Below are 18,048 nucleotides of genomic sequence, written 5' to 3' on the forward strand. Positions count from 1 at the left end.
TGAGTCCTGCCGGCGACCGGGATGCAAGGTAACCGCCCCTCCAGCCCCTGGATTCCCAAGCGTTGGCCTCCGGATGCTCAGCGCGACTGAGGTTTAGCCACCCCACGCCCGGGCGCCCAGGAAGGCACCTCAGCCTGCGCGTGGCAACAAGTTTGGACCAGATGCCCAAGGTGGGGAGACCCCTAGAGAGAAAGGTGCTCGGGCGGATCCGTCCCAATTCTCAGCTGCGGCTTGAGGACTAGGTAGACAAGATCTCAGAAGAGGGAAAAGGGCAAGAAAGAGGTCCCCTTCGCGCCTGTGTTTCCCTGCCCCCGGCACTGAGTCCGGCACCCCGGCCAGCGCGGGCCTTTGGTGCCCCTAGCCTAGCCCCTGGGGTGGGAGGAAAACCGGCCTTTGGCGCACCCGGGGGTGGGAGGAAACCCGGCCTTTAGCGCCTCCCGGGATAGGAGGAAAACCGGCCCGCTGGTATTTGAGCAATTGCAGAAAGTTTCTGCAGTTAGGAGGTTTGGGAAGGATGTTGCAAACAGACACATGGGGGCGGCGGGGTAGTAATGTGAGAAAGGCGGGCGGTGAGTAAGATTTGAAGGAGGCGGCCGTCCGCGGGCAGCCTGGGCAGACCACTCGGGCGGGTCCCCGGGAAGGCTGGTTCCAGCATTCCCAGCCTCCGGGAAAGCAGCTCGGGAAAGGCCAATCGGACTACCTCGGGGCGGGGTGGGTCTGGTCGTGGGTGGGTATCGGGGGTCTGTGACTCAGGCCTCAAGTCAACGAGCAAAGAGCGACAATAAATACTTCGCTTTGGATGTTGCTACTCTTCAGCTGTAGCTTAATCAACATCATCTGGGCAGATGTGCTCATAGCACAACTCGCCTCCCTTCCTAGGATTTCTGCACAGGTGGCAGCTGGACCAGAAAGCCTTCCTAGAGACTCACTGCTCTGCCTTCCTTGGGTCGCTGATGCGTGTGGTGAGCTGTTATTTGATCTCAATCAAATAGTTTTAGAATTTACTGAGGAGAGCCCCATGTAACACCAGTGACCTTGCTGCCTCCTCCCAAGGTTTGGAGGAGCTTGTTTTGTCTACCTGACAAACAGGTAGTTTATCTAAGGAATAATCTGCAGTTTGGGGACAAAGCCCATTTGGGCAAAAAAGCAGAAACTTTAAAAGGTCATCTAGCTATTTACATAGACTCTTGGGCCTTTTAACACTTGATTGGGTTTAAACCTCATCTTGTTAGTGACTTTGCAAACCCATAAAGAGGTTGCTCACTTTCGGCAGCTTCTTTTCCTTAAAAATGAAAACATGGGACCCCAGGCCTTCAGGATGACGCAACCTCGCTTATGATGGGTCAGATGCATCTGATTCCTACCCCAAGGTTGGGGCCCTCCGGGCTTAAATGTCGGAGGAGCAGTTCTGCAGTGCGATCATTCCTCTGTCTTTATGCTACAGATGCCGGGACTACAAGCCTGCACTCTTCTCAGAGGGCGATGACTTGAGCAGCCCGCGTTCATCTCCACAACAATGTCCATGAACAATTCCAAACAGCCAGTGTCTCCTGCAGCTGGGCTCCTTTCAAATACAACTTGCCAGACGGAAAACCGGCTTTCTGTCTTCTTTTCAATAATCTTCATGACGGTGGGGATCTTATCCAACAGCCTTGCCATTGCTATACTCATGAAGGCCTATCAGAGGTTTAGACAGAAGTCCAAGGCATCGTTTCTGCTCTTGGCTAGTGGCCTGGTGATCACAGACTTCTTTGGCCACCTCGTCAACGGAACGATAGCAGTATTTGTTTATGCTTCTGATAAAGACTGGATCCGCTTTGACCAATCAAACATCCTGTGCAGTATTTTTGGTATCTCCATGGTATTTTCTGGCCTGTGCCCACTTTTTCTGGGCAGTGTGATGGCCATTGAGCGATGTATCGGAGTCACCAAACCAATATTTCATTCCACAAAAATTACATCCAAGCACGTGAAAGTGATGCTGAGCGGGGTGTGCTTGTTTGCTGTTTTCATAGCTTTGCTGCCCATCCTTGGGCATCGAGACTATCAAATTCAAGCATCGAGGACCTGGTGTTTCTACAAAACAGAACATGTCCAAGACTGGGAAGATAGGTTTTATCTTCTCCTTTTTTCTTTTCTGGGGCTCTTAGCCCTTGGGGTTTCATTCTTGTGCAATGCCATCACAGGAATTACACTTTTAAGAGTGAAATTTAAAAGTCAGCAGCACAGACAAGGCAGGTCTCATCATTTCGAAATGATCATCCAGCTCCTGGCCATCATGTGTGTCTCCTGCATCTGCTGGAGCCCGTTTCTGGTAAGAGCCTAAGCTGAACCTTTTGACAAGTTTTGCTTTCTTCCGTTTTTCCATGTTCAAAACAAGATTTGCTGTCTTTTGCAAAATTATTAGTCTTGGTGGGTAGCGCTATTCAGTCTTTTAAATGCTGGGGTTTGTGCCTACTTAACACGTATGTCAGCACTCGGCGCTGGCTGTGAATGGAGCTGTTTATGAAACACGTGGTCAGTTCCCCACAAGCCCTGAGTTGAAAGCAATGTCTTGCTAAGTAATTCTAACTGTATACTTGCAGGGCAGTATAAAGTCATTTGAACAGAAGTAACGTAGTTTTAATGTACTGAATATGATTAGTTTCTAAAATGTGAAAAAAATGACCAACTATAAAATACAATATTGGAGTGGACTCTAGTAAGTCTTGGTGGAAAATCACACAGACTTTTAATTTATAGAAAAGGCATATTAGCTACTGGGTTCTTCTAAACACGCAATGACCAGCTCTCAGCTTGCCAATAGTGGTGATGAGTTGAGATAGTTGGATAGTTCAGGTGAACTATATGCATAGATCAGGTGAAGAAATCACTAGTTCACAAAGCCAGTAGTGCAGGGAGAGGTATGATTGGCAGGAGAGCTAGGGATTCCTCCCTTAGCATTCATTCTTTTAAAAAAAAATTAGCCAAAAGCTGTGTTTAACAGCTTGATGTTTTTAGAAATGAAGGCTAAGATTAAGGAGTGGGCAACACATATAAGTCATTTATATTGTTTTGCAAGTAGAAGAAAACATAAATATGTTTGATAAGTGCGACCTTAATGTCCTTCAACATTTTCTTTTAGGAGAGGAAGAGTTACATGCCATGAAAGAAAAAAAAACACCTGTACGTAGCTACTGATGGCAGCAAAGATTGTTTTCATTCATTATTCTGTACCAGTGGGGAAATAGGCTGGTATCCAGAGACAGTGATACAGATGATATACAGGTAGAGGTGAGGCAAAGGATAAGAAAAAGGTAGACATAACACAAAGGGCATGGTCATACCTTGCATGGTAGTATGAAGGTGTTTGTTACTCATGCAGTTTTCCTAAGGCTCCAGCAGGTCCATTGTCCGAGAACTGTTGCCAGTGTTGTTTAATAAACAATCCCTGATGCACAGAAAAGTTTGCGAGAGCTGCTGACACAGACAGATCCCGTGACACCTAATTTTATTTTACAGAAGGATTTCAACTTTTTGAATATTTTTATTTCTATTTATATTATTTTCTCATAATTTGAATTTAGCCTGTTGAATAGTATTTTTTTTTTTATGATGTTCCTGAATCTGTCCTAGGAAACCAGCCAAGGTGAGGCTAAACTGGGTCTGTCAGTGGTAAGTCAAAATTTTGAGGCCTGCTTGTTGTCAATTTCGGAGGCCTTAAGGGAACCCAAGCGGGGATCTGATCTGTGCCCATGGTCATGGTATAGTTACTTGAATCTTAGCAGCAGAGAACAGTTCTGCCAACCCTTGGAATCACTGCAGTGTTCATTCCTGAAGAGCTTAATTTATGCTATTTGACCAAGGAAATTTCCTTAGAATAATGCTTTTTCCCCCTTAATTTTGAAATACAGTGAGCTTTTCAAAGTAAAAAGTGAGTTTGAGTAGAACTGAAATTGATTTGGGGGTTGGGAAGGGAATACCAAGAAGGTGAGAAAAGAGGTAGTTGAAAATATTTAAAGACTTTTTTTTTTTTTTAAAGTAAGGTCCTAGTTCTGGAGAAAACCTTAAGAAGTGAAATAGTGAACTCAGAGAGAGACAGATAATATGGACACCTGAGGTAATCATTGATATTTTAGTTTTTATTTGTTCTGCGTCACCTTTAAAATTATGCTTAGTTCTGGCTCTGATTTTGATACAGCGGAGTGATAGGTTAACTATTGTAAGACTATGGAAGGTAGCAAATTTCATTTTTGCCATGGATAGTTTGAATTTATGTTCTTCTCTTATGTCTTTTCCTGAATTCTTGGTTTCCTTGACTATTAACATGGATATTACTATTTAACTCGTATTTTGAATATATTTCCTAGTGGAAACAATTTTCATGAAACATTTTCTGAGGTCAACATTGTATTTAACTATGAATTATTGACACACCTATGACAACAAAGTATCAATACTTCTAAAATGCTTTGTATTATGAAAATTATTTCTGTGTTAGATGCCTAGTAGGTATACCACAGATACTGCTTGGTGGATTGATATTGTATTTCAAGCATTCTTTGCATTCCTCGTTTCTCTTGTGCAGATTTGGGTCTTCCTGGCAAGTTCAGGCTAAAGGGCTTATACATTTAGTGTTTTTGGATGTAAGTGCTTTGGGCATTAGGTTAAGGCCATTCAGACAGCTCTAAATCGAACCCTAACAAAAACTCAGGCTTGGGAATGGCAAAATAACACCCAACATGAATATCTCCCAGTTGAAACATTTCTCTCTTTTTTTTTTTCCTTAAATGCCTAGGAGGAGTTGCATAGTTGTTAATGACTGAGCCATCATTCTCCACCCTGCATTTTAAAAGCTTCTTAAGTTTTACAAACACCTCTGAAACCAGATTCCCATACATGTACTTTAATGATACCTTCTAGGCCAGTGCTCTAATTTACACCACTGCCTTCTGTCTTAATGGATAAGTAGGAATTGTGGGATTTGTAATTTGAATGAATATCTCTACACACTCTTCCACCTCTGTTCACTGTCACTTTCAAGCTGGAAACTGGACTGAAGGTACAAGTACACATACCAAGAGGAGCAAATTATATGATAGAATCTGTGTTTAATAGGACTTATTGCATCAAAACGTATCAATAATGGCATGATTTTTAAAATGATTTGAATTTGTAGCTGATGACAAAGGGGATACTTTATTAATTTTGATGACTGAGTTTAACCAATACAAAGGCAAGATGGTCATGATGTTTGTTTGAATTTTCTCTCTCTCTCTGTGTTTTTAATAAGCTTTATTTTCCTTGATTAGTTTTAGGTTTACTGTAAAATAAGTGGAAAGAGTTCACATTTACCTTCTAACCCCCAGTCATCCTTATTATTAACATCTTGCATTGGTGACATACATTTGTTACAATTGATGAGTCAGTACTGAATACATTGTTATTGATTAAAGTCTCTAGTTTACATTAGGGTTTTCTGTTAATATTTTGCATTGTGTAGCTTTTGAAAAATATATATTGACATATTTCCACTGTTATGTGCCCTAAAAATGCCCTGTGGTGTTTTTCTTTTTAATTTAATGTGTCACTTTTCCTAAGGGAAAAATATGTGTGTGTGTGTGTGTGTGTGTGTGTGTGTGTGTGTGTGTGTGTTGTCAGGATTGAGATCAGCAGTACAATCATAATATTAGTTTAAAATATACATTGTTAATGACTTTTTAATTTTTATAATATCTGGCTTTTATAATTTTAAACATGGCTAACACATATCAATTATCTTAATTATAATCCCAACTGAAAAATACAGGAAAGCACAATAAGTATTTATTAGCTGATAATTCCATTTAGTGATACGTTAATACAAAAATTTTTCAGAGTCAAATGGTAATGATAAAATTGTGTTGTGTGCATACGAGGTGAATAATTTTCCCTAATAAATAACTCTTGAAGACATTTTTTCAATGTTTCTTAAGTGAGGGGAAAAAGACATTTACTACTGCTATCAAGTAACATTTCCTTAATATTCTTTGTTTCTGTTTTTATACAGGTAATGATTCTTTTAAAAGTTTTATTTCTAGAATAGATAACTCTAAAAGGAATTTATTATTATTGCTATGTTTATTTCACCAGTTTGGTAGAGCAATAAATACTTGTTGACTGGCTGACTGTAACCTAAGTAGTACGAATGTCAAGAGATTGCAAATGATTGACCAGAATGTGGATTCTGAGTTTTGTAGGTAGCAGTTAATAAAGCAAATACTGAAACCAAATGGTAGTTTTTCATCTGTTCCCTAAGTTAGCAACTATAGACTTCTGACACTATTAAACTTTTTTTACCTTCTCTTCTGGGATAGAGGATCATTTTGAATTGGGAAAAGAAGTATAAAGTATATGAAGAACCAAATGGTTTCTTATGTAGGCGAGTTTACCTAAGAAATATGTTTCCTGCATATGTAGAGTCTGAATATGATTTTTCCAAGAGTTTATGTTAGTATTTCTAGTCAATGTAGTTAAACATTTGGTCACTAAGATGTCTGTCAATATAAATCAAAGACTTGGGCGGTTAATTGAACTTTGACTGAATTACTAAAGGTAATTGGCAACATAATGACCAGGTCTGAGAGGGATAATGGCAAATGATGGAGCCAAGCAACGTCATAGCACATCTTGACTCAGAGTGAAGATTGTTTTCTTTGAAAGGCGGGCCCTCATTTTCGTATTTAAGAACTGTGTCATGGAAATCTGTGTAGTGTCTGTGCATTTGCCACTACATCAAAACAGATGATGAATTGATGTACACATTTGAGTATAAAGGCAATGTGAAAATGTATACACATGCACATACATAACATGTACATGTGCAAATGATTTACCCAGTTAAAAAAATTAATTGACCAATCAATCCACCATTAGACCTAAATGTCCCCAAAGAAAAGGCTGCTAATGGATTCCATTTTAAAGTTAAAAACAAAATGGATTCTTTCATACTTTTATGTCAGAACTTGGAAAGTATGTCTTTTTGATTTATTCTTCGACTGCTGCTGATTTTAGAGGCAGTGCTGTCATACCTTGTTTCTGTGGGTTTCCTTTGGAAGTGGCATGTGCTCCCATGCTTGGAATTTGGAAGCAGCCATGATGTTGTCTGGATAAAAGACTGATGATGGCATTTGGGTTCTATTCTAGAAAATTCTTAAACAACCCAGACCCTTAGAACTCAAAATTCATATCAAGAAGAAAAAGTCTATTTTAGAACTATATTAGCATAGTTTACATGATGGGAATTCAGGCTGCTTTTGTGTTTGGGTGGGGCATGGAGTAAGTGGCATGAGGTCAATGACAGTCACTGGCAGAGGACTAGCTCTAGGCTATTTGGGAGCACATTCCTGTCCCTGAGCTTTGGTGTCCTCTTCCTTTCTCCTCTCTTAAATGCCATCTGCTCTATCTAGGCTATCTCCTCTCTTCCCTTCCTCTGCTTTATATCTCTCATAGCACTTATTAGCAGTTTCTGATAACATAGGCTACCTTTCTTTGACCTCTGCCTATAGGGTTGGAAGCTCCTTGAGGGGAGGGACCTTGTTTATTGCTATATCCTCAGTTCCTGGACCAATGCTCGGCACCTCATTGGGGTCAGTGAGGATTTGTTACATGAATTTCGTGTAAAGGAGGTCTCACTCAGTCCTTGACAGTACTCATCTCCACTTGGGAGCCACTCGCCGATGAGGTCAGGACTTAGTTGGTCAGCCTCAGGGACACTTCTCCTACTTGCAGTTGGAATTCACACTGGAAAGGTCAGAGACGGACAAATGGGTTCCGAGGTCCCCAGGAGTATTAGCTGGAAATGGAGTTCTGGAGAATCCTGAACATTCAACTGTTTGAATTTGGTGCTAGAATCTAGGAATTTTGCCGGCACCCAGAGGAATTTCATGGATTAACTATGATCATACTATTCTATCATGATAATACTAGAGGCCCAGTGCATGGATTTGTGCACACTGAAAGGAAATTAATTAGAAGAACTATTTTAGAGACTGGAGGGAGGGGGGACCGTGGGAGGTTGGCCAACCTGGGAGGGACCACGGGAGGGCTCCAGGGTGTGTCCGGCCTGTCTCGCCCAGTCCCGATCAGCTGGATCCCAGCAGCAAGCTAACCTACCGGTCGGAGCGTCTGCCCTCTGATGGTCAGTGCATGTCATAGCGACCAGTTGAATGGTCGAATGGTTGGACACTTAGCATATTAGGCTTTTATATATATAGATTACAAGTATTTGTTTACATGTGAATTCCCTCTGTTAGTCTCGGTCCTTGGTGGCTAGGTTCTGCATTACTGGTTTGTATTTTGGTTTCTACAAACAGTAGGCCATAAACCAATGTTTGTTGCTCTGACTGGTTTGGCTCAGTGGATAGAGCGTCGGCCTGCGGACTGAAGGGTCCCAGGTTCAATTCCGGGCAAGGGCATGTACCTTGGTTGCGGGCACATCCCCAGTAGGGAGTGTGCAGGAGGCAGCTGATCGATGTTTCTCTCTCATCGATGTTTCTAACTCTCTATCCCTCTCCCTTCCTCTCTGTAAAAAAATCAATAAAATATATTTAAAATAAAACAAGAAAAAAAAACCCAACGTTTGTTGAATGAATAAACTAGGAATCCAGTATCGAATGAGAAGTATTAGACTAGGTTATATGACTTATTCTAAGTTATTTTTGTCCCATCATTTTTAGCACTGCTTTTCTCTGTACATGCACACATTTCTCCTCACAAATGTATTTATTTTTTTATTGGTGTTTTATCTTTCAGGGGATCCTGTCAGGAGACAAAAGGAGAAAATTTCTTTGATTAAAGATCTACAAATATTGCTCGTTCATTGTCATAAATACAATCTGTATTGAAAGTGTTGACTGTTTTCTATAAAACAGGTTTGCTTACCTCAAGTCTTGACCAGCTGACTCAGTGAACCTATGGCTCATTTGGTATTGCTAATGGTAGGTTTTATATTCACAGAGGATTAATGCTCAGAAAACCCCAACAGACCTATTGAGTAGACACTGTGGTGCCCCACCCAGATACCCTTTTGGGTGAGTCTTGCTCTTGGACAAAATACCCTCCGCCAAGAGGAGCTGCCTTCCCCATGGGTGTGCTCCCTTCTCTTTGGTCACTCTGTGTGCAGTAACAGGTGGATATGCGGATACAGAGAACGTACCCCCTTGCCTCGTTTGGGACATTTCAGAAGGGTCCTCCATGCTTCAGAGCTTGCTGGGGCCTTTCTTGCACCTGCATTGCAGTTTTGCTTCTCTCTCTGCCAAATCCTGCCCCCCTCACTGCTTCACACTCCCCAGAGAACTTTCTACATGAGATCTCTGTTTCAGAGTCTATTTCTTGCAGAGTCTTGCTCAGGACAATCTCCCAGAAGTCCATTGTTCACACAGTATCTAAATATGAATTATAGACTTTATTGCACATAGGTTTACAGTGTGACTTGACAAATATATTGAACTATGGATGGGCTTTTGGAATTAAACTCATTTGAGTATATTATCCCCCTTCATGGAGGTATATGGTATAAGAGTGGCTAAGCAAGGGCCAATCTATTAAAACAAGACAGTCCTAGGTTGAGAATTTACCCCAAAATCTGTCGCTCCTGATATGCACGGTGGTCTAGAATATTTTGGTATTTAAATTCATTTACTCTTGGAAAAGCATGACTTCCTGTTTTTACGGAGAAAGACTTATAAAAATGCCCAAAGAGATTGTAGACATTGAGACAGCACTTACAAAACATTACTTGAATGATTCAAGTGTAAATAAACCAGAAACATGTGGATCAAATTTATACCCTCCTGGGTATAAAAATCTTGTCGCTAAATTAGTTTCAGGGTTTTTATTAGGCTCCCAAACATTTGAAGAACAATTCAAGATATTGATATGCCTAAAATTTATTTGCATTACCGGTTTTAACTTTATTTGCTTAGTCTTATCCTTACAGGAGGTATATAAAATGCATTCCATTTATGTTTGCTTTGCAAGGCATTTATAATCACACCCAATTTTACCTGGTATATCAGTGCCATTTATCTATATTTAGAGGGGACTTTTATCTAACAGGAGAAATGTGTCTGTTCTGTGTGCAAATATTACCTTTAAAAACTTGTGTAAATTTGTCATTCCGTCTGTCCTCTGTCCTGGGAATAAGGATGCTGCCACAGAGGAGTGGATACAACTGTGGCTTTATGCAGAGAGGGAGGTGGCTCTTCTCACTTCTCCTGCTATTGAATCCCCAAAAACAACTCAGACTGTAGTGTGGCTGTGGTGTGATGGTGAAGGAGGCAGAGAAAGTCAGGTTATGTAAGAGAATTTATTTTAGCTTTTTGTGCATGGTCCCCAATTGAGCCTTCCCTTTAGAATACTACAGTTACCCAAGGGCAGACAAAGGACAGGGTCCCAGCCCCATCACCTCTTCGCTGTGACCTGGAGTCACTCTCAGGCAATTTTGTATATCTGTGAACTTATTATAAGGATAGTACTTTAAAGTACTAACAAAAAAAAAATAATAATTTGACCTTCCTAAAATCTCATAACACAGCCATTGGCACATAGTAAATGCTCAACAAAATTCAAAAATCCTCAAAAAGTCTATTGCTATTGTTGCCACCCACCATCTCAATTAGAAATAGTTATCTGTGTTAATTTAGATGTTTCCTATTTTCTCTATTAGGAAGGGTTGGTTGCAGTGGAAAGGAACAGAGGGAGCCCATAGCTTCAGAAAACTTCCTTGGACATTTTCACTTGAAGTTACTTCACTATCTCACCAGAAGTGAAAATGTCATCCACTCATCTTTCACATGTTATTCAAACTTAAATATACTAACAATTTATGATTTTAATAACTTATAAGGAATTAATTTATACATTATTGGAATCCAGTTAAAATGAGCAAAAAAAATATTGAGACTTATGTATAAGGCACTACTCTTGGAGTCATATTTGCAGGGATTTAAATATAAGGTTCTTTCCTCAAAGAACTTATTTATTTGGAGTAAAAAACATACCTATTTTAAGAGTTAAGCTATTAGCTCATGGAGAGGCAATATAATATAGTAGTTAAGAGTCTGGTTTCTTCCAGCCAGTGTGGCTCAGTTGATTGAGCATCATCCCATGCCCCAGGGGGTCCGATTCCCTGTCAGGGCACATGTCTGGCTTGCAGGCTTGATCCCCAGTCGGGGGTATGCAGGAGGCAGCCAATCAATGTTTCTCTCTCATCAATGTTTCTGTCCCTCCCTCTCCCTTCCTCTCTCCGAAATCAGTAAAAACATTTTTTTTTTTAAAGAGTTTGGGTTCAAGTCCTATTTCTTCTACTTCCTGGCTACATGACTGTAACCACTCTGTGCCTCCGTCTCCTCATTTGTAAAATAGTCCTCACTGGGTTGTTGTGAGGACTAAATGAGTTAATATATGTAATTTGAATAAGTGCCTGATCTAGAAAGTACCATATGATTCAGTTATTATACTATTACTAGAGGCCCAGTGAATGGATTGGTGCACCGGTAGGGTCTCTTGGCCTGGCCTGCAGGGACTGGGCCTAAACTGGTTCTCCAACATCCCCTGAGGGGTCCCAGATTGTGAGAGGGCGGTTCTCAGGTAACACACCCTGGAATCGGGCTCCCTCTTCTCTGGTTCTGGGTGCATCACCTGAGAACCGCTGCTGCCAAGTCACCTCAGCTCGGCAGCTCCTGGGTTGAGTGTCTGCCCCACTGGTGGTCGTTGCATGTCATAGCTACCAGTCGAACGGTCGGATGGTTGCTTAGGCATATATATATATATCATTAATGTTGCTGTGACTATTAAATGTTGATGCTGCCAGCCAATAATTTTGTCAACAAGATAATCAAAAGCACTTTTAAATTAGTTATTAAATGAATAATGGGTGCTCTAGTAGGGAGCTTTCACATCCAATTTGGTGCTCCACAAGTAATTATATGTTTATTTATTTGTCAAATATTTATTGAGGACCTAACATGTGCTAGGCAGTGTTCTAGATACTAGAATAACCATCTCTGTGATTTAACTGTTCACAATACCTAGGGCTTTAAATAGCAGTACTTCTAGAAAATGAAAAGAGAGGACATGTGTAGGAAATTGAAATATGAAGATGTTCAATTATATTTTCTGTTAGAATAGCAGGTATTCTGTTGTGAATGCATATGGATGAGATTATTTTTGATTACTTATAGAAGGGAAAACATTCTATAGTACATCATTTAGAAGGAAAAATTACTGGAAATAAATTTTATCCTAAGTTAAATAATGTAAATTGTAAAAACCAAAAAGAAAAGAGATGTTGTATACGTTTCCTAGAGATATAAAAATCAATGAATAAGAAACTCTTTAGTATTTGAGACAGGCTTGAACAAGATTAGAATACAGTAGGTTGTAATAAGTTAATATTAAAGACTAGGAGAATTTTCTAATAAAATGAAACATGAGCTTCATTAAATCATATCATGAAAAATTAATAATTCAAATTAGTATTTTATACAGCCTTTTGATAACTAAAATGACTCCAGATTAGAAGAGAAATACATGGTGAAATGGAACATTACAAAAATCACCAACTCTTTCTAAGAATTTAGGTTAAGAAAGTGTTTGAGAGGGCTGAATATAAGGAAGAAAATCGTTGTGAACATTAATAATACTGTATCAATGAATAAAATTAAAAAAATTATGTTTGCTTTAATTTACTTGTTATTTTGATTTATTCTTTCAGCAGACCTTTGCTGACAAAAAGCTGGGTGTCTCTCCAGGTGAAACTAAATCAGAGAGACAGAAACCTGACCTGGGAAAATAATCCCGAGGCAAATTCTAGCAATAATACTTTCTAGCTCCTTTATTTTATCCACGATCTTTGAACTCTTTGCTCCAAACACCAACTCTTACACATACCCTTCTTTTTCTTTCTTTCCACTTTTAATATAGAATAAAAATAACTATTGTATTTTTCTGTCCTTGCCTGGGAGCAAGGCAGAGGGTTAATTGCTTTAGTAATAGTGGAGGAATCTTTGGGCCCAAAGGTACATCGATAAATCTTAAATAATAGTGTTGCTGTAGCAGCAGCAGCAACAGTAGTTATTATTGTTATTACCTTGATTAGATATTCCCTTATTTTGCTTCTTGCATTTATATTCATGGCGGCAGAAGACCAGAAAGCAAGGAAAATAAAAACCACATGAATGATAGTGAGACAATGCAAGAGAGGGGAGAGAAGCAGGGAGCAGGCTATGCAGGCAGCAGAAAGCTGGACGCATAAAGGTGGAAGCGGGGAGAGAGGCACTTGCATGTTTTAGGAAACCCATTGGAAAGATGAGACCTCCCTTTTTTTCCCATAGACCTTTTCTCTTTATTGAGGAATATTAAATTCTGTGTATTATATTTCCTCAAACTACTTTTAACAACACAATGTTTTCTTTATAACATCTTATAGTAAAAATAAAATACAGTAAACTATAAATTAAAATTTAAAAAATCTTTCAAAGCACACTAGCAACAGATAACCACTATTAGCATTCTGGGTGCATCCTTTTCCTCATTCAAGAAGGAAAAATTATTAGTTTAATTTCTTTGATTAATAGAGGAGTTAAACTTTCTATTCTTATATTACTGGGTATTATCTTCTTCTGTGAATGTGTGGGGATTTGTAAATGATTTTCAAGTACTGCCTGGGTAACAAAGAACAGATAATATCCTATATAATAAAACCCTAACATGCAAATCTACTGAACAGCAGAATGACCGGTCATTATGATGCACACTGACCACTAGGGGGCAGACGCTCAATGCAGGAGCTGCCCCTTGGTGGTCAGTGTGCTCCCACAGGGGGAGTGCCACTTAGCCAGAAGCCGGGCTCACAGCTGGAGAGCGCAGTGGCAGTGGCGGGAGCCTCTCCCTCCTCTGCTGCAGGCGGGCGGGCAGTAAGGAGTGAGGGGTCCCGGACTGCAAGAGCTCCAGACTTCACAGTGAGCCTGGCTTCTGGCTGGGCTGTGTTCCCCCGAGGGGTCCTGGACTGCAAAAGAGCGCAGGCTGGGATGAGGGATCCCCACTTCCCGCCGCTGAGTGCATGGATTTTGTGCATCAAGTCTCTACTTCAAATATAAAAGCAATTGTTTCCCTAGGCTCAAGGTTAGCCTTTTCATTTAGTATTGTAATTTATAAAAGTAGTGAATTTAATCAATAATTTCTTTTGCGGTTACTGCTTTCTGTTTCATGTTAAGAGATACTTTTCTCAGGCTAAGGTGATATCAGTATTCATCTTTTTTATCTTATAGCACTTTTGCCCTTTCATTTTTTGTGTTCATGGTGTTAATACATTTATAGTTTATTTTGGTTTAGTTTGCAAGTTAACAATATGAATTTTCTTTTGAATGGTTAACTAGTTGTCTCAAAATTACTTATTGAATGATCTTTCTGCAACTGTTTTAAATGTCTACCTTTATTATATCTGAAATTCTTAAATGTGTTTGGATCTTTCTGGACCCTGTATTACATCTAATTGAGCTATCTTTAACTTTATGTACAACTGCCATCTTCTTCAGATTTTATTGAGACTTGTGGTCAGTGTATCAATTACAATGTAGGGTGTTCCCATTTGTTATCATTATCTACCTGCCCTATTATCAAAGTCATGTTTTGAATAATAATTCAGCAGTTTCTTCATAACAGTGTATAAAAAAGCATTGACTTGACACCTTTATTTTATTTATTTTTATTGTGACAAAATTCACATTACAATTTTACTATTTTAACCACTTTAAAGGGTATGATTCAGTTTCAATGAGCATATTCACAATGTTGTGCAACCATCACCACTATCTTGTCCAGAATGTTTTTATCTCCCCAGAAGGAAATCCCATACCCATTAAACAGTCATTCTCCATTTCCCACTCTCTACTAACATTTTGTATAACATTTTGCATTTACAGAGCATTGTATAGTTTAATAATTTAATGATTTCTTATACTAACTTATAAATCTTACTGTTTTCAAATTAGTTAACTTCTTATCAGATTTTGTAAATATTTTATGGGCTTTTGAAAAGAATCCACATTCTCTCTCTTTTTTTAAAGTTACAAAGTTCAAACCATAGCTATTAAACCAAGAATATTTTATAGGGTCCCATTTCCTTATTTTTAACTATCGTGTCAAATAATGAGAACTTAGAATTTCATTACATTTGTGTTTTCTCAGTTTATATATTTATTTCTAATAGGTTTCAATGGTTTTGGATTTCAATGTAATGTCATCAGAGGTCAAAAATTCATGTCTGTTCTATCTTTGTTGTGAATGTACTCCTTTTATAAATATCAGGTAACCTTCCCTTTCCACTTTAAAACATTTTGCCTTGAATTCTTCTTTATCTTATACTGAAGGTATTATTATTGCAATAATAGCATAGACTTTTTGAGTATTTTGCATTTTCTTGTGCATTTACTATTATTGGTATCGTCTAAGAAACTTCTAATGCCATTTCTTTTGTTGTTGTTAATCCTTACCCGAGGATATTTTCCCATTGATTTCTGGGGAGAGTGGAAGAGAGAGGGAAAGACAGGGAACGACATTAATATGAGAGAAACACATCGATTGGTTGTCTCCTGCATGAGCCTTGACCAGGGCCCTGGGCGGGGAGGAGCCTGCAACCAAGATATGACAGGAATCGAACCCTGACTCTTTGGTCTGAAGGTTGATGCTCTACCCACTGAGCCAAACTGGCTAGGGCTCTAATGCCATTCTTATTAATGCAATACAGGATCATAATAATATTCAAACTGAATAAGTAGAGCTTTTCTTTGCCACTGTCATGCCCCCAATACCCCTGGGCTTGGTCCCAGATTTCTGATAGTAAAAAAAAAATACCATCAGGAGTAAATTTCCTCTATTCTGTTGCCTGCATTCTGGTAGCTGCGCGTTAGTTCACTAACTTGGGAAATATGAAGTTAAACCAGTAGGGTCAGAGAATTGAAGACCATGGCTATATTTTTAGTTTAGAAAGCAGGTCAGTTCTGCCTCAACCCAGGAAGATTCCAGTGCAGACATCAGCAGACCTCCCCACCTGTGATTGGACTGTCCCTTTCCCAGTTCTGCTCAGGGTTTTAGTTTGGAATTGCCCAAGACTAGGAAGGAACTTCTGAGAACATTTCTCCGACCTAGCATTTCCTTTGGATCTGCTTCAGTTAGAAATGCGCTTTTGGGGAAAACTGGACTAGAACTGCATATAGGAAGAAAGAAGTGCGAGAATGCCTTCTGACTCCGCATTTCCAAATTACAGCACAGCAGTGGCAACAGGGATCTCTATCAGCATTCCTGTGCTCATTGCAGCGAACAGAGGATCAGTTCCTGATACAGTTTAACCTCTGCATGCTTCGTTAATGGCATTTTGTGACTGACAATGTCAATATTTCGCTCATGTACTATTTCCGAACCAAAAAAACTACCTGATATACCAAAGAATTTTTAAAAAGTTCTATAGTCTTTATAAACGTTGATGGTATCACGTGGTTTGAAAGCTGTCATATAGTGTGTGGTGATTCTTTTCTCCACTGAAAGTCTAAACACACAGTTAAGGCAGACTGTACCTTATTTCAAGGGAATATAAAGAATTGCCGTTTTCAATCAATAAAATATAGCAAGCAGTTCTAAATGCTTGGCATTTAGAGGAGATCTTTGCCTTTCTCCTTCATCTCTCTAAGCTCATAGCAGGCTGATCTATGGATACAGATGCTGAAGCCAGCTTGAGAAAAGCTTTCCTGGATGGTGGGAAAGACAGCAGTTTGTCTAGGATTAATTTCCATTGTGTGCTGTTTACCTTCTCCCAATTGCCCACTTTAGGTTTGTGTGTCTAAGGCAAATAGTAGTAATATAAAAGCCAGTCTGCTTACTTAGACAGTTTTAGATTGATGTAGATTTCTACATTGTCTATTTAGCAAGCCATTTTATATTTGGTCGTAAAGATGAATGGATAACCTATTTTATCCATATTGCTGCCCTTGTCTCTAATACCCCCCTTAAGTATGAATTGACAGTAATATGTGACCGCAGCACTGATGCCATCTTTCTCTTGGACTTCTTGGTTTGTATTACATGGTTGCCTAACTCACGTTGAAATCCATTCAACTCACTCAGAGATTATTTATCTAGTAAGCAGTATTAAAGAGACAAAGAAGCTATGAATTAAGAATCATACTTCAGGGTGATTTCTGAATGATGCATTGTGTAATCAGGCACCCATCAAAGCATAGAAACTGATGAGTCCTGAGATATTTCTCTGTTACCCCCTGTCTCCACACAAACCCCACAATAAGGCCAAGACACTAAAAAAAATTTCAGCTTTAAGTTATCTTCTTCTGTGAATGTGTGGGGATTTGTAAATGATTTTCAAGTACTGCCTGGGTAACAAAGAACAGATAATATCCTATATAATAAAACCCTAACATGCAAATCTACTGAACAGCAGAATGACCGGTCATTATGATGCACACTGACCACTAGGGGGCAGACGCTCAATGCAGGAGCTGCCCCTTGGTGGTCAGTGTGCTCCCACAGGGGGAGTGCCACTTAGCCAGAAGCCGGGCTCACAGCTGGAGAGCGCAGTGGCAGTGGCGGGAGCCTCTCCCTCCTCTGCTGCAGGCGGGCGGGCAGTAAGGAGTGAGGGGTCCCGGACTGCAAGAGCTCCAGACTTCACAGTGAGCCTGGCTTCTGGCTGGGCTGTGTTCCCCCGAGGGGTCCTGGACTGCAAAAGAGCGCAGGCTGGGATGAGGGATCCCCACTTCCCGCCGCTGAGTGCATGGATTTTGTGCATCAAGTCTCTACTTCAAATATAAAAGCAATTGTTTCCCTAGGCTCAAGGTTAGCCTTTTCATTTAGTATTGTAATTTATAAAAGTAGTGAATTTAATCAATAATTTCTTTTGCGGTTACTGCTTTCTGTTTCATGTTAAGAGATACTTTTCTCAGGCTAAGGTGATATCAGTATTCATCTTTTTTATCTTATAGCACTTTTGCCCTTTCATTTTTTGTGTTCATGGTGTTA

At 39.7% G+C, this 18,048-nt stretch overlaps 1 protein-coding gene across 4 annotated transcripts in view; it reads left to right on the plus strand.

Annotated features, from left to right (window-relative positions):
* Positions 1–18,048, plus strand: part of PTGFR (prostaglandin F receptor (FP)) — a 44,078-nt gene continuing 26,030 nt past the window's right edge. Inside the window, exons 1-3 of one of the 4 annotated variants that reach the window (XM_005871951.2) lie at positions 1–28; positions 880–962; positions 1,445–2,314. In XM_005871951.2, the coding sequence (XP_005872013.1) occupies positions 1,517–2,314 (798 nt within the window). In that variant the 5' untranslated portion in view covers positions 1–28; positions 880–962; positions 1,445–1,516. Of the gene's footprint in view, positions 29–48; positions 171–879; positions 963–1,444; positions 2,315–18,048 lie in introns of those variants that run through there. The other 3 variants (XM_005871952.2, XM_005871949.2, XM_005871950.2) reach the window with 3 other exon arrangements.

This window comes from Myotis brandtii, unplaced genomic scaffold (genome assembly GCF_000412655.1).
Source record: "Myotis brandtii unplaced genomic scaffold, ASM41265v1 scaffold36, whole genome shotgun sequence".
NCBI classification, from domain to species: domain Eukaryota; kingdom Metazoa; phylum Chordata; class Mammalia; order Chiroptera; family Vespertilionidae; genus Myotis; species Myotis brandtii.